General features: G+C 41.7%; 1 protein-coding gene across 5 annotated transcripts in view; it reads left to right on the top strand.

Annotated features, from left to right (window-relative positions):
* The window catches only part of DIS3L2 (DIS3 like 3'-5' exoribonuclease 2), a 204,414-nt gene that overhangs the window by 9,931 nt on the left and 171,833 nt on the right, over positions 1–22,650 (top strand). For 4 of the 5 annotated variants that reach the window (XM_067301734.1, XM_013941819.2, XM_067301738.1 and 1 more), the window contains 4 exons: positions 11,698–11,856; positions 12,154–12,296; positions 18,090–18,143; positions 22,387–22,488. In XM_067301734.1, the coding sequence (XP_067157835.1) occupies positions 11,698–11,856; positions 12,154–12,296; positions 18,090–18,143; positions 22,387–22,488 (458 nt within the window). The remainder of the gene's footprint in view (positions 1–11,697; positions 11,857–12,153; positions 12,297–18,089; positions 18,144–22,386; positions 22,489–22,650) is intronic. The other variant, XM_067301735.1, reaches the window with a different exon arrangement.

The raw sequence follows: 22,650 nt of genomic DNA, 5'->3' as shown, positions 1-22,650 counted from the left end.
GGCTGCAACTCTGACACCTGAAAGATGCAGGACAGGTAAAGGGAATGTCCTGAGATGGCTTTCCTGGATATTTGATGGGCACAACTGGTCAAGAAATACCAGGCTGAGCAAGAAGGCAAAATCTCAGGGGTTTTGTCTTTCCGTCATACACCTGATTTTGTATTTGCCTTTGTTCCTCTGAGGGAAGTCTGAAGGAAGAACCACAGCTTCTGCTTTTCCTTTTTCATAAGGCAAACTTAAGATAACGTTACTTTCTAGTGGCGAGCCTTCCAGTTCTTGTGTGGTGAAATTCAGCGCGTAAGAATGCTGTTATCTCCCTATCTGGCACCAGTAAATATGAACCAGCAATCTAATAAAGGCCATAGAAGCAGCTCAATAAATGGAGAATGTTGGTTGCTGTGGAAATCTTTTAAATGTCCATAATCTTTGCCAGGTCCGATGCAATGTTCTTTGGATGACGTTAATCATAGTAATAAGATATGGGAGAGGAGGGAAAGCTGGATTTACAGTATGGCCTCATCTGAGAAACACATGAAAAATAGGATGCTTATTTCTCTAACAGTTTAGCAATGTCATCACAAACATAAATTTCTGCGTTGCTTTTGATAGAAAAAAGTGTTGCATTCCTGAACCTTGTGCAACTGTAATGTTTTTGGCTAAGATCAGCTATAGTATGTGAGTTAATATGTGATGTATCCTCTCTTGGGGAGATGAGATCCTGCCCTTGCAGGGACTGTGCTTTTGTATGTGATCTAATAACTGTCTTCCATGCCCATCACCAGAGTCTGATGTACACTGGGATGCAACAGGACTGAACTATGTAGCAGAAGTCCTTACATTTGGCAGCAAAGTTATTTTATTTACATGAAATAACTTTCTTCATGTGCTAGTGCTCATGTGAAAATGCGCATCTGTGGAAACACTTTTTTTTTAACGGTTACTATTAACCTATTTTTTGTTTTAATTTATGTTTTTTCTTGTCTTTTTCTTCAGCTCCAATCTCTGGTGTTAAGCCTTCCTTATTTAGCTCAGGTAACTGGACCTGTCAGTCTGATGTCTGTCCCAGAAAAATAATAGGCTGATACAAGAATTGATTTAAATCTTTAATTTGTATTAAATTTGTTCTTTAATGTGAATTGGCATGAAATTATGTAATACAGATCCTGTTGAACTCCCTCAATATCAATTTTTAATGAGATTACAAGTCTGTTGATGATAAAGGTATTGATGCCTAGTATGGATGTGTTAGCATAACAGAATCACAGCACATGTATAATGGTTTAAAAACGGTTCAGCTGAAGTAATTAAATGCAGCTATAAATTGAGAGTTGTAACCAACAGGTGTGTCTGGTGGTTCCTACTGGGCGATATTCTGATTCTGTGCTCTTTAACACTTTTGTCAATGATCAGGAAGAAAACATACAAGTTTAAGAGTGTTTTGGGTGCCTTGGAGACTACAGGGAGTAGTGAATAATGGGGGCAGTTACTGACAGCCGTCTGGATCATTTGGCAGACTGGGAGCAAGTGAAACAAAATCCATTTATTGGGCCTGTGTAGAGCCATGCTAGCAGTGCAAGGAGCCCAGTGTGGGAAGCAGCAGCTTGGAAAAAAAGTTTTGAGCTTTTGATGGATTAATCAACTGAACATCCCCCTCCCTGTGAAACTTGGCCGAAAGGGTAATGTATGAGCATGGGATGTATGAGCATGGGAATTGCAAGATAGAGTAAGGACTGCATGTGTCTTTGGCATGGCAGCAGCAGCTTCTGGAGTGTTGGATCCTGTGGTGATGCCCTCTGTTCAGGGAGGATGGTAATGAATTGATGAATACTCAGAGGAGAGCCACGAGGAAGATTAAAACACTGGGATCATCAGTGAATGATTTGAGGAACTCTGCTTTACTTATTAAAGAGATGCTAGGGGGAAGGGAGCTTTCAGTAAATTGCCTACATGGGTAACAGATGTTCAATAATAGGCTACTCAGTTGAGCAGATTATGATATAACACATTTGAGGCTAAACAAATCCAGGCTTGAAATAAAGTGCAATTTAACAGTGAGGGTAAATGACCATTGGAACAGTTTCACCAAGGATTGTGGTATGTGGGCTGTTACTGCTAAGCTGAAAAGCCTTAATAGCAAATTCTACCAAAAAGAAAAAAAAATACCCTGCGTTTCAAACAGGAATTAATTTGAAAAAGTCCTCTGTCCTCTGCTATCCTTGAGGTCAGCACACCCTGGTCAGCTTGGACCTTTTGTTCTGAGAATTTTCAAAATGCCTCTTTTGCCGCAGGTACCAAGGTAGGACGGATGCTTTGCAGCTGGCTTCAGCAGCTAATTGCATTTCCTCTCCAGGCCTTAATTGGTGCAGGGTTCTCGCTGCTGTCCAGCCCTGCAGCCTGTGCTTCTGCCTCCCTTCTTCCATGTGCTAGTGTCCATCTCTTGCCCTCCCGCCTCCAGCCCCTTGTTGACTAGCTCCATGAAATGCTGTGGGATGCATGTCCCTAACTCCCTCTTGTGGGGAAATCCAAGCTACAGAGTTGAAACTTGGCTGGGGCAGGATGGAAAACAAAATGTTGGAAACCTATTGCATGGCAAGTCTTCTGTGACAAAAATACAAATTTCCAGAGTGCTCAAGGAAAATGTCAACACAAGCAGCTGCAGCCCACGGATGCATGGGGCAGGTCATGCCTTGGAAAGTATTTCAGGCTCTCTACAGATAGAGGCTGGCAGCAGTGATGTTTTTATTCAGTTTGTGTTTTCTTAGACATCTTTTCCGCCACAATCCTGAGAACTGTCTACTATATTGAGTGGGTAGAGTTTAGGGTACGCTTCTTCAGCCAGCGTCTTATTCTGCATCTCATTTGGTAACCTCAGGATCTGAGTCTCTGAAAGCAGTTTTTTCATTTCTTCATCTGCTAACATCTTCTGGTACATTAGCATCTCCTGTCAGGTATTCTCCCTTTCAAGGCCTCTTGGCTTCCTCTTATCTTCCAGCCACTTGCTTCCCTCAAAGTACTGAAGCCCAGAGAAGTCAGAGAGAACTTCCTCAATATTATGTTTAAATGTTTTTCTTGAAGTGTTTTTCCTGAAGTGTTGAACAAGCCTTTTCAAAGCATAGCTGCTATATAAAACAGAGAAAAATACTGCCAAAGATGATTTGTGAGAAAGCAAGGATAAGGCGGCAGTGCAGGCAGCCCTGACCCACATCTCGAGGCAGGAGTGGAAGCCTGAAGGAGTGCAGTCATCAGGCGGAGTAGGTGGTTAGGAGGTCACGAGCAGGGTGGAGCAGGTTCACAAAGAGTCCTGAAAACCAGAAGAGCTGTATCCCCTCCCTGACAACGCCACTGTGCTGCTGCACGCAGCTGGAGCACAGTAACTATTTTGATAAACTTTTAGTCTATTGCTACTAAATGAGTTTCGTCACCAATGCTTAGTTCGGCGTTGGGAATGGTATCTTTGGCTCTTGTAGCTGTATAGTATTCCTATAACACAAACCTGGCTGAGGAATTGAATAAAACTGCCTTTATTGTCTGTGAGTTACTAAAGTCAAAATCCTGCAGCATCAAGATGCTTGGAAGTGTTTTGCAAGAGGAGGAGTGGTCTAGTGGGCACATGATCTTGGCGACTGGGAGCAGTTTCTGCAGCATAGTTGTCCACAGCAAAAATAATGCATCGTGCTTTTCTCTTCATCTCAGTTTTTCAAGGCATGGGCCCTTTCAGAAAGTCAAAGTCAGCAAGAACACTTTCGTTTTTTTCCTAGTTTCATATTGAAATCTAAGGGCATGCAGCACAATAGTTTTAAATAAGCACGTACGGCTTAGAGGAAAAGAGCAGTGGCGACACCATGCAGAGTGCTGAACTGAGTGTGGATCTGGAAATGGGTATATGTCTCTGCTACTGATTTCCTGTGGCTGCCTCCAGCTCTAAATGGGAATGTTTCTTCCTCGATGGCACTTTGTAAGATTGCTGCAATGTCCACATTTTTACAACTAATTGTAATGGCATGGTCTCTTCCAAAAACAGCTCATGGCCCTATGAACTCCCCTACAAACCATGGCAGTCTATTTTCCCTTTCTGGGAGACGCTGGCTTGGGGGCAGAGTGCTTTTCTGTACTCAGCTTGTTCCCATGTGGACAGTATTCCTTCTCTGCCTTTTCTTCCTTGGATGTCCAACTCTTTGCAGATAGACATCATGAAGAAATACCAAAAATGCTTAGAGCCACCTTCTCCTAGAAAAGCAGGGCAAGAGGTGCCCTCTGGGTTTGTTCCTGGGTGCATGGGTGGCTCACAGCCTGCCTGTGTCCTGGCATGCAGGCATGGTCACACTGGTGCACGAGCTGCTGGCTGGCACAGGCGGAGCTGTGTTATGTCGAGCTGGGTTCCTTGTAACCAGTTAGGTTGCTGCTAGAGGAACCTGTTGCTTTGAGCCACTTCTAAAATCATATTTAAGAGCTGTGTGGGGAGGCCTTCAGGTTAAGTGCTGTCTTCTTGTTTTATTTTGATTTGTCTAGACTGTGGAAAGTTACAGCTCAGATTTATGCTGTGGATGAGCCCTAGCGGCCCATCATAGTGGGTCAATTAGTGGGAACTGGTGGGCATTGGAGATAGTTCTGGCAGCTGAATTTCAATACATCATCCCCTCAGTTCAGAACATTTGCATATAATTTACATTTTGGCTGAGCCCATGCATGTAAATGTAGGTCTACATTGTTTCTATTCTTTGAATGACTGTTTAATTAACTTTAAACTTAATTATGCCATCTGCCATCTGCCTAAAACCCTACAATACTGTCATATCACCATCTTTTTCACTTCCGCCAAGATATTCCCTTTCCCGGAAGTTTGTCCTACTTTTAAATCATTAAGATATTTTCAAATCATGTACATCTTCAGTTATTTTTGAAGAAGACTCACAGAAATGTTGTATAAATGTCTTTTAGCTGTGTAGCATAGTCTTGAATAGATCATAGGAAGAGGTTAATAGAAGTACATTTTCCTTATGGAGCGTGTTGCAGGACCTTCAGTTTAAGATTCTTTGGGTTTACATTTAATTTAAGAAGAATTTTTTAATTTTTTTAATTTGCTCATGACTAGGAGAATGTGCTCTTTGACTTTCTCTTAGACCACAGATTGAATATCTGAAATTTTGCCTACCACATTCTATCTCCAGAAAGTCTCTTTGCTGCAAAGAAACCTCCCTGAACTGGTACATCTAATGGAAAGGAGAGATTTTGAGACAAAAACAGTAACGAATTCTTTTCCATGATGTTCTCTTATCTCTCTATTGCTTTGTCTTTATTCTTGAGCCATCTATTGCATTTAACCTGTTTGCTCTAAGATACTGTAAAATACTCTGAAATGGTTCTGTTTCAAGGCTAGTGGAGGATTCTGAACTCGGTTAATGCTGAAAGCAGTGTTGAAGTACAGCAGTTCTTAGTGCAGGCTGGAATGGAGCTAAGTTCACAAGGAGCGTGGTAGATGGGTTTTGATATTGCTTGTGTTATTGGGGCACTACCACAGAATTTTACTTAATATATCTTCCAACGAGTATCTTTTCTCTTCCTGGTACTGAACTCTTTCTCAGATCAGCTATACCACAGCTGTCTCTGTGTTTTTCCTTTTAAAACAAAACAGAACAAAAGTACTTGGCTGTTACTATTAGTGGGACATTTAATCTCTTAAATCCGCAAAATATTTTGCAAAACATAAATAGCTGGTTGCTTCTGACCTGTCTATGACCAGTGTTTTTATTGACATAATTCACATTTGAGATCACTTCATTGGCGTTTGTTGTTTTTGCCTGCATGCAGTAATTTGATCCCGGATATTATAGTAGTCATTTAAGTGCTTGGAGTTTTTGAGTTAGTCGCTTATAAAATACGGTATATATGGGAAGTCACCGGTGCATTAGAAATTAAAAACTATATAACAGACATACTTCAGCTTTTCATTTTTGACAGGGAATTATTTTAGAGGCTTCTTTGAGCAGGAGAAAATATCAAATAACTTTTAAATTGCCCATTTAAGCATATGAAAGGGGAAGACATGAGGATCCCAGCAAAACCTCCCTGATATAAATGCAGCTTTTACTGGCAAAAGCATGCTTTTGCTAGTAGAGTTTATTTGACTTTGGAGAATGAAATAAATAGTTGCCTGGTACAACTGTGTCAACACTAAGTTTGTGCCTATCCAGCTAAAAACTGCATCCCACCTAACTTGTCAAAACTGACAGACAGCGAGATTCACAAAAGCACCTGGGGTGGGTTGTTGGGGTTGTTTGGATTTGGTACTTTTTCAGTTCTGGACATCTTTGCCAAACAAGAGTTTCTGTAGGCTCAGCTTTTATGTTGAGACTGTTAATATGTGCTATTACACATCAGCTTCCACAGTAGCTCTCAAAGTTGTAGGTAGAACTTTTCAGGAGCCAAAGGGTCAACTTGAATTTGCAGACCTGTGTGGTGATGCCTTGGTTGGCCTGTGATTTCCTTGGGTCTCTACTAAAGATGAGAAGGAGGAACGTACTTTGTTTAGTTTTCTTGCCATGCATAAGTTAGTCCTATGCTCCCATTTGAGCCAGACTAAGCAGGGGCTGGTGTCAGAGTTGTTCTCATTGCCTGTAGTTGGTTGATTTCTACTTTTGCTGGGAGAGAATTTTGGGTGACCCTTCATATGGTAGTTGACATGCCTTATAGCTCATGGATGTATCCTTATAGTGTTTTATTAAGCACATGGCTGGGTTGTCTTGAAGATTTAAAGGTCAGGGGATCTCTTGGAAGGTTTGAAGAAAATTGGTTTGTTGTCGAAATCTGTCAGCAATGAAGCGAAACATTGTAGAAATACAGACAAATATTTAGTAACCATGTGTTGAAAGAGTCTCATTAGCTGATAACAAATTGTTCTATTGCATTTTATCAGTTCCGTGGATTTGCTTCTGTTTCTTTTCACGCTTAGACTAACTGGAGAAGCGCGGGTGTTTGAAAGATCCCTTCACATAACTGGATTATGATCTAATACTGGGAAGCAATGAAAATTTCCTTAGCAATATCAGAGTTAGCGGAACAGGTATTGGACCCAAAGCAGTAAGTAGTAGATGGAAGTGTTTTGCTTTGAAAAAGTTGCAGAACAATAGGGGGTATTGTTCCCTTCAACTGTTTCAACAACACTTCTTTTTTTGAATACAAAGGGAATAATTATGTGTTGAGATAGCTGTCAGTGGGGTGAGATTCCTAAACTTGTAGGGTTGTTACCAGGTAACCACACAATTGTTATGATGCTCTTGGACACTTCTGCCCACACCAGGAGAGCCGGGCTAAATATAAACAATGTAGAGACGCTAACAAAGCTGAAAGTTCAGTTAGAGGTAAAAATGCCTAGTGATTAAGTAGATGCACTTTGACAGGAGAGGGGAAAGCTATCCTGAGATGACCATATATTAGAATTTACTCACATCTCAAGTAAATCTAGTTCATGCTGGATCCTGGATTGGAGATATCCAAGTATTCATGCATGTGCTAATAAAAGTTTAGTAAGAAATACTTTCCTTCTGTGCTGGTAGTCATCAAATGACTTGGCAGGTGTTAGAGGGCAGTTGGAAAGTTGTTTTCTTTTTGGTAAATCAAATTTAGGGTCTTGGTCCTTTTTATAAAGCAATATGTGAATTTGAATATTCAAATTAAGGACTTAATCTCTAATCATGCTAAATTCCATATAGTTGAACATTTTAGTTGATTTAGTTGACCATGTAGTTGATCAACTAATATATTTAATTAAATACAGTACTTTTCAAAACCTAGACTATTGAGTGGTTTTGTGTGACTGTCAAAATAAGTTGATTTAAGACATCCAGCATTCCCTCTTACTGTAAGCCAGATCAATTATTCTGGGAAGCTGCTTGCAAACTCTTTTTTTCTCCAAAATATGAAAAGATTAGTAAACATGGAGGCTTAAAGACCAAAAAGCACCGCTGTGTGATGTCATTGTTAGTTGTGACGGTGATGAAGTGTGATGCGTTGGATTCCGGATTGATCTCCAGCGCTGCCCTTGCAGCAGAACTGAACCAGCCAGTCTTGCCTGTACCCAGGATGCCAGACTCCGAGCTACTGGTTGGAGTCAGCCTCCAACTCTACCCTTTCTGCTCCTTTTCCTGGCAGCCTACATCAGGAAGAAAAGTCAGTCATGGATTGTGGGCTGTTCTGAAAGCCCAGGGAACGCCACCCCTTTTTCGTTTCATGCCTCTGTAGCTGTGAAGGCGAGAGTTGTGTGTTTTCACCTCCCCAAAGCGCTTCTCCTTGGCTAGGTTGAATGGTTTCCTGCTCCGCGTGTACAGTTCCTGGGTCGTTCTGTTTAGGGGTCCTTCTGATATCTTTGCAGGGAGCCTCCTTGCCTAGTGTAGGTGTCTGGATTGTTTAAACCTTAATCTCACTCCAAAGGACTTCAGGTAATGAAAATACCAGAATATCTAGAAATCCCAGACAAATGGTGGCTGCATCCACAGAGAGCAGCTCCGCATCATTTGTGTAGCCAGATGAAGACAGCAGAATATGTCATATTTGCTGTGTGTTGTGAATAGTTCTGTGTCTTGCTTGCATTAGAATTGCTCTGCATTCAAACTTAAGTAGTTCTTAACACGCGTACGTTGTCTGGTGCCTTGTGGAGGCGTCCACTGCCCAGTTAGGATACGTCAACCACCCTCAGCTCCCAGCCACCGCACTTCACTCTCCCTTATATTAGAGTTGAGCCCCCCCCTCCCTTTTTTTTTTTCCAAATAGTTTCTTCTGCATTGGGATGCAGTGACCAGTTGGCTTTCTTCAAAAGAAATTGATTCAGCTTCCTAGTCACAGATTATTTTAATGTCTAAAAGTATTTGTTGTTGTTTTGTGTGATATCTGTGCTCCTTATCTTAAAAGATTTTGGTATGTCTTGTAAATCGCACAACTGTAACCCTGTAGAAAAAGTAAGACTTCTGATGCACCTGGTGTTGGAATACAGTTTAGGTTTGTGGTAGCAGTTATTTTAGAAACTTTAGTCTCAGTAGGCTATGCTATCTAGAGAGTTGTCAAGTTACAATTGGCTTTTTAGAATGATGTCTGTCCATGGAAATATTAATGCCAGCCATGGGAGGCAGCAGAAAAGCCTATCGTAAGAATTATTTCTAACTTCCACTTTAAGGGACAGGTGTATTACGGAGGTAAATACTGAGTCTTGTTGAGACAGAGGACAAGGTGAAGTTAGCTCTTTTTTCTTCTAAAGAAAGAAACAGGAGAAAAATTACACTCATGCAGAATTTCATGTGTTCCTTTTGACTGCTTATTGTGACAGTTTTCTGTGGCCTGCTTCCAGGGGGTGTTTTTGGTTAGCCATAAATGTCATGGCCAGTGTAGTCAAATATTTATGCAAAGTGGCTATGTGTAAACTGGCTTGCAAGCCAGCTATGTTGCACCGTAGTTTGTTCATCTGCATAAATTTTGTCTTTAAGTGTTTGTGTCACAGTCTGAGTGGATGAAAAAGACCCCTGGAGAGCAAATGAAAGTTTTTTATGTGTTGGAAACACACAAGTGCCTCTCTGCTGGTCTTGCTTTCAGCATGGGAAGGTGCTTCTCTACGTTTGCTGTTGCTGTGCAGTGTTTTTGGCAGTAGCAGCTCAGGACTTTCTGAAACGACAGACACAGCAAGTGCTGCTACAACTCTGCTCTACCATGGCTAATTCTTACTTCCAGCTCACTTCCAAACTTACTAGACGCTTTTTGTTCCTTTTTCCTGTATTTTAATTTTCTCTCTTTTTTTCCAGCTCCTCCCTAATTACATGTTAAAATGTAACCTCCTTTTTATCCCAAGTTCTTTAATTCATAGTAGTATTTTCTGTGACTTGCTGTCATAGAAACGGTGGCTGTAGAGGACCTCAGGAGTTCATGTAATCTGTTTCACTACCTCAAGGAAAAAATGACTCTTTAGACCAACCTTGACAGGCATTTGTCTCACCTATTTTTAAGAACCTCCAGTGATGCCGATTCCATGAGCTCTCTGGGTGACTGGTCTAGTGCCTCACTATTTTAACGTTTTTACAAAGATCCAGCCTCCTTGTCCCTTGTTGCAGTTTAAGTAAGATTCCTTCAGCAAAATGTCGCTGAAGAACTTACAGAGCCAAGGCTGTTGCCAATTCAAATGCTATTCTACTCACATCTCTGGTCTGTGCTTTTAGTTTCAGTATCTGTTTTGACTTTGATCTCTTGACCATTAGGTCATCTGCAAATCAGCTAATTTTAATCCCCTCTCATAATGTGAACTGTATATGTAGTATTGCCTCTTTCACACCTGTTGAAGCCTGAACCTGTGGCTTCACCCTTGCTGTGTTCCGGTTGCAATCTCTGTTCCCACTGTGTCCTCAGACAGTCTCTGCTATCAGTGTATGCACAGAGTATGAAAAGCTCGCTCGTGTAGAAAAAGGCCAAACTATGCTACCCTTATCCTTATCTGTGCTTAACACATAGGCTCCCTCTTCATTTCAGCATCCCATTTAGCGATACTGCTCAGGCATTTAATCTTCTGGGCTGGTCTAAGGCAATACCTCAAGTTGTCTGTCTTCCTATCTTGTTTCTCCTCTCTTGGTTTAGGAGGATCCCTCCTCTTGCTGATTTGTCTGTTATTGTATGTGAAAGTTGCTCTCAGTCTGTGACTGGGTAGGGTAGCAGTTTTCTCTTATTGTGCCATATTTTTAAAGATTTCTGCTAAAGTACAATTTTTTTTGCCTTTTCTTCCCACTGCCACAGTTTAACTCTCTGAAGCAATTGGGGATTTAGTTTGTGAAAGACACCATACACAGAAAATTTGCCTTGTAACTTGGGTAGCCCCTTAGCAAATAAGTTGGCATTGTACGTTTTCTGACTTGCAGGTACAAGCTTGGACCCAGGGAACGTAGCCAGGAGGGGCTGGAAGGCAAAGCTGTGATGACATGTTCAGTATCCAGGTGGAGGGCCAAGAGGGCAGCTGCGTTGCGTTGCATTCCAATGTGCTGATCCGTGGAACAGCATTGGCATAAGCTTTGGAAGCTGCTGCTTGCTCTCCTGGCTGTAGGGAAGGGTCTGAGGTGATGGCAGGGAAGAAAGGGGTGAGTCTTTTCAGAATATTTTGTGTGATTGTGGCTTATTTTGAGCAGGCTGGATGTTTGCAACCCTGGCAGTTCTTTGCAGTTCGTTGTGTTCAAGGACCTTGATTGGTTCTGCCTCTGGTAGCTCTGCAGTTAACTAGTCCAGAGTGTGTTGTTTTGATCCCCCTCTCTCCCCCCCCCCCCCCCACTGCCTGAAATAGTTAATTTCCCTGTGACTTGCATTTTAAAACTATATTTTTTCACTATTTGGGGGCTTAACAAGGTGGAGGGTAGAGCTTTGGAAACAGTTTAACAACTTCACATTTTATACACTCTAATGAATTTCCCAGGATTTTGGAAAAATTGTATCCAACTTTAATACAGTAATTTCCAGAGTTTTGTTTATGCTAAAGTAAGTTAATGGTGGATTGAGGCAGGAAGAGCCAACAGATTGCAAATGAACTAATGAAGATGTCGCTTCTTTTGGGTAAAGAGCATGACACACAATTGTGACTTTTACTGAAATGCTGCAGACTGTGACTGTCACCAGGGCCACAAGCTGGCAATGGGGTTCCCCCTCCCTCCCCCATTATTTCAAACCTGTGTTTGATTTCAGGTGCGGAAAAGAGAGGGTTTGCAAGGACCAGAAACAACTCTGAATCCACAAGAGCTCCCCAGAACTTCAATAGGAAGAGGCAACTCTCTGAATCGCAGACAGAAACAATGAACAATTCAGACAGCAGAATAAATCCTAGACAACTGGGAACTCCCAGAGGTATTAAAGCGGAGTGCGTACACGCTTCAGGAATAAGCTGCCTTGAAGCATGTACTCAGCACTATTAAAAGATGTGCTGGGATGAATAGTCTTAACTCTAAAGTGAGCTGTAAAAGACTGTTGGTTATCTGTAAAATATGACCATTCCAGGCATTTTGGTGTTCTGAAGTCGGGTGCCAGTATTTCTAGGCAAACTCAAAAGTTCAACTTCAAATACAAAGCTTCTGTACAACTGCTGTTAAAATACATAGACAAGTTTGGTTGGCAAGATAACTCTTATGAATTTCTGTTTTGCAGGAGGATCATATGGTGCTGCCCTAACATCAGGTGATAGAAAGAATCGAAATAAACCCACTCGAGGGCGGAAGAAGAGTATATTTGAAGCCTACATGTCAAAGGAAGATGTTTCAGCAGGACTGAAAAGGAGAGAACTAATTCAGGTGCCTGGAACGTAGAATGGCCTTACTTTTGTGATAAGCCTGTGGAAGTTATAGGCATAAATGTCATTTGGTTGCATGACAAGGAATTGATATGCCACTTGGAGATGCTAGAGGAGGATTCTTCTTTTTCCCCAGGAGGTTCTAGGAATGGAATAAAACCTTTTATGTTCAGCTAAAGTGCAGGTTTTGTCTTGGCTGCATGTTCAGAGAAATTCCTGATCCACAGATGTGATGCATTGTAAAGTTCTCATTGGATGATCATGATGAAGTCATTTATTGTGGAGACTCTTACTTGTACAAATGATGCTCTAAAACATAGCAGGGGCTGGGAGAACTCAACTGAAAGGGAATAGCAGTAAATAGACAGTCCCTGTCTTTGTCGGTCTAAGTAAAAATGAGTGCCCATAGCAAAATATTCCTCACTGAGGAATTCCTCACGGAGAAGTTGGTTAGTCCTCAGCAGTGAGGTTGCAGATGTTTCCTCTTTTCAGTCTGTTTTTTATCAGCTCTTCCCAGAAGTCTCTCTCCCACAAAAAAGGGAGAGTGATGGTGCAGGTAATGCTGTAGTCCCTGGAGCCTGGTAGAGCTGTGCCTACCAGGGCATTGCAGTAGTGTTATGAACTACAGCAAAACTGGTTAAAGTAACATAAAAGAGCCAGTCGGTCATGTCAGATCCTTGATTTACTTGCATAATGTTGTTTTTACACTTCCCTAAGATAGGGCTGAGCCAGGCAGTTCTCAGGCTGTCTTTGACAGTGTATGTTTTACTGAAGTAAGGCACAGATAGTGGATGGAGCAGGTAAGCCCACTGAAGTGCAGAAAATCAGTTGCCTGTGTGCTTATGGTCATTTGCCTTGAACAGCTAACAATAAGCATGTCCTCATTTTACAGATTCTGTACCTGTCAGTCAAAGATCTGACTTTATGCTTTTAATCTGAGCAGCAAAACTACAGCTGTAGTTAGGGAGCGAATCTTCTCCTAGTATCTAGCAACATGTGGGAGCAGACCTGCCATATGTGTGGGTAGTTGGATCTCAGGAGGGGTCTAGCATAAAAGCAGGCAGGGCTGAGGTTCACTGAGGGGTAGGAGAAGTACCATTGCAGTACAGTTCTCATCGTGGTGTCATGTTCCTCAGGACAGACTCAGCATCCCTGTGATATCAGACTGGCAGGCGAAAGTTGGTGAGGGCAAGAAAGACACTCATGCTATCCTGCTGAGGCATCATTTACCCAAACATTCACTGATGCGTTGCTGTTTAAGTAGTATTGTGATGCTGTTAAGTTGTGATACTTATTTTCGTCTGTACAGTCAGAGTTGCAAATGGCATCCCTTACCTTTTGTCTGATTTCTTGTTATGATTATGTAGTAATTCTTGTATAATAATGTAATATAAAGGCATAATTTTTGGAAGTGTGATGAGGATTCCACATTTAAGACTTCAAACTGATTCCTTCTTGAAGACTTATCAGGTCTTAGCTTTTGGAAGAAAGACTGTACAGCATATCCTTGCTGATTATCAGAGTGGCCCACATGGCCTCAAGTCATGGTCTTTTCAAAGGTGGTCATAGACATCCACACCTGGAAGCAAATGGTCAGGGAAGAAATAGGAGCCTTGAGCTGTGACTTCCCTACATCTGATTTTGGATGGCTGCAGCAGCATATGGTGGCAACTAAAGCTGTCTTAACTTCAGGAGTGTTTTTGGCACCTGTTTGCAGTGACATGGCCTGGCAGTAGTAACTGCAGAGTGTAAAGTCTGCCTCTGAGGTGAAGTATAGCTGCAAATGATAAAAGGCACATCAGAATATTGCTACTACCCGAGAACCCTATGGAAATGCTAAGTCCCAGAGGACCTGTGATTGCATACTATTCTAGCAAAAGAAGCCCTAGGTCTTGTAAATGCCTCATATCTACTTCAGGTTGTGTGCTCTGCAACTGGAAGAGTCGTGTGCTTTCTTAGTCTGTAGCCATTTTCCTTTCACCCAGTTCCTTATCTCAGGGAAACAGCTGAGACTGTAGAAGCTGGATTTAATCATTCAGGTTTGAGTGTCAGATCATGAGCATCCCAGCTCAGTATCTCTCATCTTGAACTCATTCATTCTCATGATCTCATCAAGATTGTTTGTCATTGCAGCTTCAAACAGGATAGGTGAGATCCCGAAAGCAGTTTTAGTGGATGGACAGATATTCAGCACTGCTCTTTGATGGGGGAAATAGCAAACAAAAACCTGTTGTGTTAATCCCCGAGAGCAGGGAGATGGTCTGGCATGGTAACCTGCAAAAATGCACTGCAACCTGTGGAAGAGGTGAAGAAATCTACCAGTCTGAATCTGATGGTCCCAAACAAACTTCAGGTCTAGCCAGTCAGAAGCACAACCCTCTGAGCAGGGGAGTCCCCCAGAGTATCATGGAAACACTGGATTTGCATATCTCTGAATGAGAACATGATCTCTTATAGGGGAGAAAACCCTCCTGTAGCTCTGAAGATGTCGTGGACTCTGGCAGTGGGGTTATGTAACTAAATAATCCTGAAAGCCCTAACTGGGGAATCTACTGGCAGACATGGGAGGTCTTTGAGATAAAACATGAGTGCCATGAAGATCAAGCAGTCCTATATCAGGAGGAACAAAAGTGTTATCTTTATGGTTGCTGAAGTCTGTCAGTAATAGTCTCAGTGACCTCGGGTGCTCTATCTGACATAACCCAGTTTTCAGTAAGTAGCATGGAGAAGTGTGCCCATGAGGATTCCTAGATTCACTTAATCCTGGGATATGTGCAGAGGTATCCTTCCACAAGAATGGACATTTTTGCACAGAATGCATAGACTGCCTGCTTCCCCACCTCATAAAACTATCTGCGATGAGCAAACACAGCATGCATCAGGTTGACTGGAATGATACAGGCTGGTCTAAAGGCAAACAAGATTGAATAACTTCTGCGTAGTTACGTAACTGGATGATGTTGGCTATACACAACAGATGAAGTCAGGTTATGTATTAAGGAACATTGACCCAAAGGACAGTAATCATCTTGTGAAGCGCCAGCCAGAATTTCATGTCTGCTCCACGCCTCCAGTGTCTCCCAACCCTCCCTGCAGGGATGGTGGGGTCAGGCGGAGCGAGAATGCGCAATGTACAGAGGCGCTGAGCAGACTTTGCCATCAAGCTGATGTTTTTTTGGGGAAAGCTGCTTGTTGCGGGTATGATGACCAGGGTTTCCCTGATGGTCATGGATTGTTTTATTCAAAGGTGGCCTTGGCATAGTGGGCAGATACTTGAACCCTGGCCTTTTCCAGTGTTTCACACACAAACTAATCAAGGCGTACATGTTACGATAGCTGATGTGAACTGCTTGGTTTGAGATGCTTGACGTTTAGTCTGAGTCTTTCCTGCTCTGGTTCTAGCAGAGCAACTTGAGAAATCACGACCTTTTTGTGTTTTGCTGGAGGAGCTTAATAAGGTTAGAAACTTTTGGCAAGTGTGTTTGAAGCTGACCTGAATCATCAGAAAGTGTTTTAGAAACCTTCCTGCAGACCTTTCTCTTCCTTTCAAAACACAGGCCCTACTGACATAAAAACACTGATAAATATAGCAGCTATTGTTTGCAAGCTATTGTAAAATAATACAGCATTAGTGTGACATCATGAGACTCTGCAGCCAGATCCTCAGCCCCTAATACACATATGAGAACAGTTGTTCGTTGCAGATGGGGAGAGTGACTGGTTCCAGATATGATATCACAGCGTGAAATGTGCAACATTGTAAATAGGATTTTCATAGGCACAGATAATAGGGCCCATCTGCTTTCTAAGATAAACTTTGGGAGTTCCTTGCTTAAAGGAAAGAGCTGAAGTATTTTAATGCTCCTTGACGTAAGAATTCTAATGCTGGTCATAATTAGATAGTGCATATGAAATGTAGAGGTGCCCAGTGCACTAAACATAGTAAGGCTTCACTCTGTTGTGTATTTGCTTGAGCTGGGTGTCCGTGTGTGCATAGCCACTTAGGCGCCTTATGGGCCATGGATGCAAACCCTGATTTTTCACGCGCATATTGGGCACCTGGCTGATTGACAGCTGCCCCAAACTATCCAAGGGGGGGTTCTCCAGAGTAACACAGCATATCCCCTCATCTGCTTTGTGCTGTTGGATAGATCCTAGATATGGGACTTATTTGACTCATTTTCAAGCAAAGCAGCTGTCCCCTTTCATTTTTTCCTCTCTTGTGGCTCTCTGTAGCAGTTTCCTTTACTAAAAGTGGCTGATTCTGGGAGAGATGGTGGGGAAAAACCATTATGAGTTTTCCATCAGTGGGCACCAGTGCTAACAGAGGATGATGACAGCAGGTTAGCTCTCACTTTGCCTAACCATAAAGTAATCCCAGGGTTGATCCCAGTGTGTCGTCTTTGTTTCTTGCCATTGTCCTGGGTAGCACTTGCCATGTGGCCAGTGTGCACATTAATACTAGTTACATAAGGTATAAAATAAGACATTGCAGAAAAGTACCCAAATAAGATTTCACAAATATAGAATATGAGGTGCTGGTACTTCCAAACTTAAGCAAATAAATAGCTAAGCAAATAAAAACAATGGAAAACCTTCATAAATTTGCAGATTCTTCTTCAAGGCAGCAAGACTTTCACATGCAATCAGCTTTATTTTCCTATTGTCTGAATGTTTCCCAGAATACATAAAAAATTATATGCTGCAGTAAATTTTTAAGGAAGCAATTCCTGTGAGAGGTTCCTATGATTGCTTAACACAGAAGTGCAAACAGATGGAATCTGTTCATATAACAAATTGGCCAACATTTTTTCAAATATACAAACGAAGAAAGTTTTAAATTTTCAGAGCAAAGCAAAAGCCTTTGTGAAGGCAGATGCCTGGTTAAGAGTTGTGTTTCCATAAGAATCAAATATTGTCAGTTTTAACTGCCACCTGAATCACAGTTCCCAGGACCCTTTTAGGGTGGAAATGGCACTGTTGCATAGCCTCTAACTCACTGTTTGGCTCTCCCTTTCTCTTGTTAACTGATGCAGCTCAGTGCAAGCAGAAAATGGGTTGGTTTACTTTGGAGGGGTCATAGGTATTTGTTGCAATGAGTTGAATCTTGAGTTGGCAGATAACAAAGTCGAAATAGATATACCCAGGACTTTCAAATGTTTTTAAAATGGTTTGACTTTAAAAGTGTTTAAACAGTATTTCATCTTTTAGACCTTAAATGTTTGTTTTTGGAAAATCCTTTCTATTCATCTTTGAAAAGGTTCTTTATCACTGAGTTATTGCTACTGTGTCTACTGGAACAGCCAGAGCCCCATAAGGCTCACGCCCGTTGCCATGCTACTGCAGCAGCTCAGCTTTTGCCCTTTTCCTCCTGTCCTCCAAAATAAGCAAAATCAACACTTCCTCTTTCCAAACCAGAGCAAAACAAACTGTTTCTGACTGTCAGTTTGTTAATAAAGGTGGTGAAATCTTTAAACTCAGGAGAAACTGTGTGAAGGGAATAAGAGGACTTGGATCCTCAATTCATCCAGTAGCAGCAGCAGCAGCAGCAGCTAATGATTCAACATCTCTTTGGTGGCAGGCTGCAGTAGATCAGCTTAAGCCTGTCATGAAACTGCCTTTTGGCTTGAAATCGCTCGGATGCTAAGTTGACAGGACTTGTACTGTATAATGAAAATTCAGATGCATCTCTCATGTTTCACAGTAGATATATTACAGCTCTCTAATTTAACTGATGTTATATGAAGTTAATAAGATTCATGCATAATCTTTCTTCTTCTTCTCTTTTTTTAAGGGACCCTTGAGAATAAATCCTAAGAAATACCATGAAGCCTTCATTCCATCCCCAGTAAGTGTAATTATATAATGCTTTACAGTTCATAAGTGAAGGTGTATTAAGATAGGAATTATGTTGTTTATGAAAGGTCACTCAGAGGTGAATGAGTTGGGAATAAATGAACATGATCTGGATTTTTTTTAATCAAATATTCCCAAGCAAATCTTGCTTTTTCATACTGCAAAGAACATCTTACTTAGCTTGTGCTGAAATTGGGTGTACAACTGCATCCTACAGAAGCCAGCTGAACTCAGGTTTGAGGACCACCAGATAGTGTAATTGTAAACTCTTGGTTTATGTCTATGGAGGTTTTATAGATTTTCCACTGATTTAAGTTAATCTTCCCTAAACAAATATGCTCTCCATTTTTGATCTGCTGCGTGAGCTAATTTGAAAACTCATTTGAAAAGTAATGTACGTGATTCCTTTTCATGTGCCTGCTTTTACGCTAACTGTATATTGGTTGGCTTGGGATGTGCTCACATGGGAGTGGTTTGTGCCTCTTCTTTCTTCTTTCCTTATTTTGACAGAAAAGAAGGGCTCTTGCAATTTCAAGGACTTTCAGTAGGGAAGGTGACCTCACAGCTGGCACAGCCAAAGCTTTTTATCTGGAACTGACTTGGTCAAAATGTTACTATCAATGAGAGAGTGAGTTTCATATTGAAATGTTTTGTTGGTATGCGGGGGGATAAGACAGGGCCTGCACTGAGAGTGAAACACTGACTCTGATGTCCCTGCTGCTGCCAGCACTATTGTTTTGGAGTTTGAATTGGAAGTCTTGAAATTTGTGGTAGTGTCAGTTCATGTTGTTTGTTGGGGATAATCATTTGGAGCCCCTTTCCTTAGAAGAAGACTAGCATTCCAGGGGTGGAGAAAGAACAGGGATGCATGAGGTAGATTCTTAGGATTAATTGGAGGAAGTACAGAACAGCTCTTTGGTACTTTGGTGAAGTAGCACTGACTGTAAATGGGAAAGGAACTGGGAGGCTTTCTCTAGATATGGTCTCAAATGTAAGGCAAGTGTAGCCTGTTAAAAGATACTCTCTGCAATTACAAAGTGCAAGGTTAAATGTGATGTCTGGCTGCACATGCAAGTTTAGTTGGATGTGAAGCTTTACCCCTAATTTCCCCCTAGTGCCCAGCTATTGCCTCATGCAGGAGGTTGCTCACTGTTCTGCGTTTGGGAATACATCTGTAAAAGGAGTGTTGGTTGAGGTTAGTATCCCATTCATCCTTTTACTTTTTCTTTCGTTTGTGGAGCTGAATCACAGAACCAGCCTCATCGCTAATCACAAGTAGAGTCAACACTTGGATGAAGGTGAATGTGGCTAGTGTGGGCATTGTCACTGTAAGGGGGGAGAGACACTTTAGGAAGCTTATCCTTCTTATAGTGTTATTTGCCACTGAGGCTAGCAGGAGGGCTCGCAGCCTTGGTGTTCTGCAGGACTTGCCATCATTGCCAGATGCTGCAAGAGCTGCAGCTGTGAAAAATCACCCTTTCTCTCCTGCTGTTGAGTAAGGCACTGTACCCCTTTCTGTTCAGCTCTCACTTGGCTACGACTTCATGGAGTTCCAATACAACAGCTGTTCACCTTTTAACACCAGAAGCCCCAGGGTGTTTCTTGCTGCAACTGTGCTCTGTCTGCTTGTCTTTGTTGCATAAAGCGTTGAGGGGAAGGCCCAGGGCCTTTCTCTTAAAAACTCCCCAGCGAATGGGCCCAGAGCACTGAAATCTCTACCTTGTGTCTTGTGTCTTCTCTGCTCACAGTACTGTGATGTTTGCAATCATGGCTTTGTTGCTTTGAAGAATGAGGCTCCTGAGTGTGAGTGAGCGTCTTAAGTGGCTGGGTTGCAATTTTGGAACACTTCCAGAGCAGATAAAAGGACTGCAGGTTGTCATCTTGTTAGACAGGGATAGAGAGCACTGCTATTGATATTCACAGAAGGCCACTGAGGAATAAAAGCACCTTGCTACCTGGAGAGGGCTGTAGAAGTCCTGAAGCTATCACGAGTAATACAGCGTATGGACCCAGGGCCAGTTTAAACTTTGCAAGTGATTGTGTTGTGTTGCATTTCAATGCCATTTAGTTGCATGAGTAACCTGAAAGGGCAACTGTGCAGGGGTGCAGAGTTGGGACACTGAAGGAAAAAGAGAGGGGTACGCAAGTATTCTTGGAAGTGTGCAAGTTCACCCAACAATCCAGGGCCTAGGGCTCTAGACACAGAAATGTTTCTATTTCTAGGCAAAAATAAAACTGCTGGCCAATTTCTAATTACTGATGTTTCTGATTTCTGATATAACAGGCATGGAAATTAATTGCTGTAAAATTGCACTATATATATTTTATATATGTATATTTATACACTCTCTATATATGAGTATGTTGTTTAAGATGAGAGTAACTGGCTGCAATTCAAGACAAGATTCTTGCATAGTCTAGAGATGCAGCTTTAACTTGCTGGTGTGACACATCAGGTGCCTTTATAAGGGGTGGAGGAAGGGGCTGCCTTCCATTTTCTTGGACAGAGAAGGAAAAAGAAAACAGGAAAAAAGTGTAGAACAATAAAATTGTCATGAATGCCAGCCTGTGACCTGCAGCACAGCAGCTACATGTAGAGATATTTAAAACAAAACCATGCACTTTACTTAAATAGTAACTTTGAACTTTTTATATATGTGGTGGATTTAGGTCAGGAGTTGAGGAGAAGGGAAAGGGTGGGGAGAAGAGAAGAATAAGACCATGTGTAAAAAATCTGGCTTTTTGAAAAGAACGGTTTCCAATTTGAATTATGCTGGTCCAAGAGGCTTTGCAATTTTTCTGCATCTTGTCATGGGAGGCAGCTTTCACACAGCTGTTGAGCTGCTGCTGCTTTTCTTAGAGTAATTTGGTCTCTTGGAAGATGGCCTTAGTTTCACATCATGGCATGATTCTGCTGTTTTATTGTTCTGGTATCTAAGCAGAGTAAGATATTTATGTGATATTAAGGCCTCATGTTTTCAGGTTATAAAATAAGTTTTTCTTGGAGGCTGAATATACTGCTAGTTCTGATTGGATCTACTCAAGCATTTGATATTCAGGAGTGTGCAACTGAGAAGTCATTAAAGTAGTGATTAAGATTTTATTTTTCTTGAGGCTGTTTTTTTGTTGCGATGAAAGAAATGAAAAGCTTTCAGTTAAACTTTTCTTCCTTTTTGTATCTTGAAACTATGAAAAGATAGCTCTCTGTAGAAAAACTGTGTTGAGTGCTCAAGTTAGTACTAAATGCTCATGCTGTTTGTGTTCATGGCACTGTAAACAACCACATGGAATTCTCCATGTACTGAATTATAAGGAAACGGAAATGAAAGCAGCAAGAGCACTGTAGATAATTAGCCAAAAAAGGACAAAATTGGCAGTCATTTAAAACCAAAACCTCTGTGTTGACATCCTTAAAAAGCTTCATCTTTATTCACCCCCGTGAAGAAAATCTTCCAAATCAAGTCTGGATTAGCAGAATGCCAAACATATCTAGGGCAGATAGTCATGGTGCGTACAATTAGTAGAGGCTCCTGTGCAAGACTCTTATCACAGCATATTGAGAGAAGGTGTCCTAACATGTATGTTACCATAGAAGATCTTCTGGTTTGCACTTGGCACCTGTAGTCACCATTTTGAATCTGTTCTAATAATAGTTATGCCAAATACAGAATATGTGGTGCTACCTCATTTAAAAAAGAAACTGTGCCTCCCTAGCCTCTCTCCAGGCCACCTTCAAAGGACGACTTGTGGATCTTTGTGCTGCTCATCCCTTTCGCACTGCTTTCCAAACTCAGCCAGGAGAGCAGCATGCGGCGCTGCGTGGAGACTTTGCAGAGACTGTCCTGGAAACATGTTTTGAACAATAGCTTTTACAGGGCTTGAGCTGGGAACTTAATATGGGAAGAACTGTGACTGCAGAAAACTGTCTAGCTATTCCCAGGAGTAACTGTAGAGGAGCTGAGCAGAGTTTGTAGACGATACATTTTGAAGGCTTGGCTCCGTATTGAGTAAATAGTGTGGAACTACTGTGCTGGCACAGACACCCAAAGGAGGTTATTTGCTGAAAGACATTGCGTATTGGAGGGCATGTGGTGAATCCATTTCATTTCTATGCACAACTGCAGGATGTTTGTCTCCCCAGGGCGTGTGTCTTTTTTGATAGTGTTTTAAACTTCGTAACAACTGTAACTTAATATGTTTTGGTCTGGCATTTATTTTTCTTCCTCTTTCTCTAGGATGGGACTCGCGATATCTTTATTGATGGAGTGGTTGCTCGCAACAGAGCCCTGAATGGTGACATTGTGGTAGTGAAACTGCTTCCCAAGGAGCAATGGAAGGTCAGTTCAGTATAGTTTTCTGTGATTTGACAGAAAGTTTATTGTTATTTTCTTCGCTACGTGTAGGGTCTAAGCCAGAGAATAGAGAATTTCCTACAAATCAGATTAGCTAAATTATGATTTATACTGCTGTAGATTAAAATGCTTTATCCTCTGCAACAT

This window comes from Apteryx mantelli, chromosome 9, assembly GCF_036417845.1.
Source record: "Apteryx mantelli isolate bAptMan1 chromosome 9, bAptMan1.hap1, whole genome shotgun sequence".
In the NCBI taxonomy this organism is placed as follows: domain Eukaryota; kingdom Metazoa; phylum Chordata; class Aves; order Apterygiformes; family Apterygidae; genus Apteryx; species Apteryx mantelli.
Note: the sequence above shows the minus strand (reverse complement) of the source record. Positions and strands in the feature narration are given on the sequence as shown.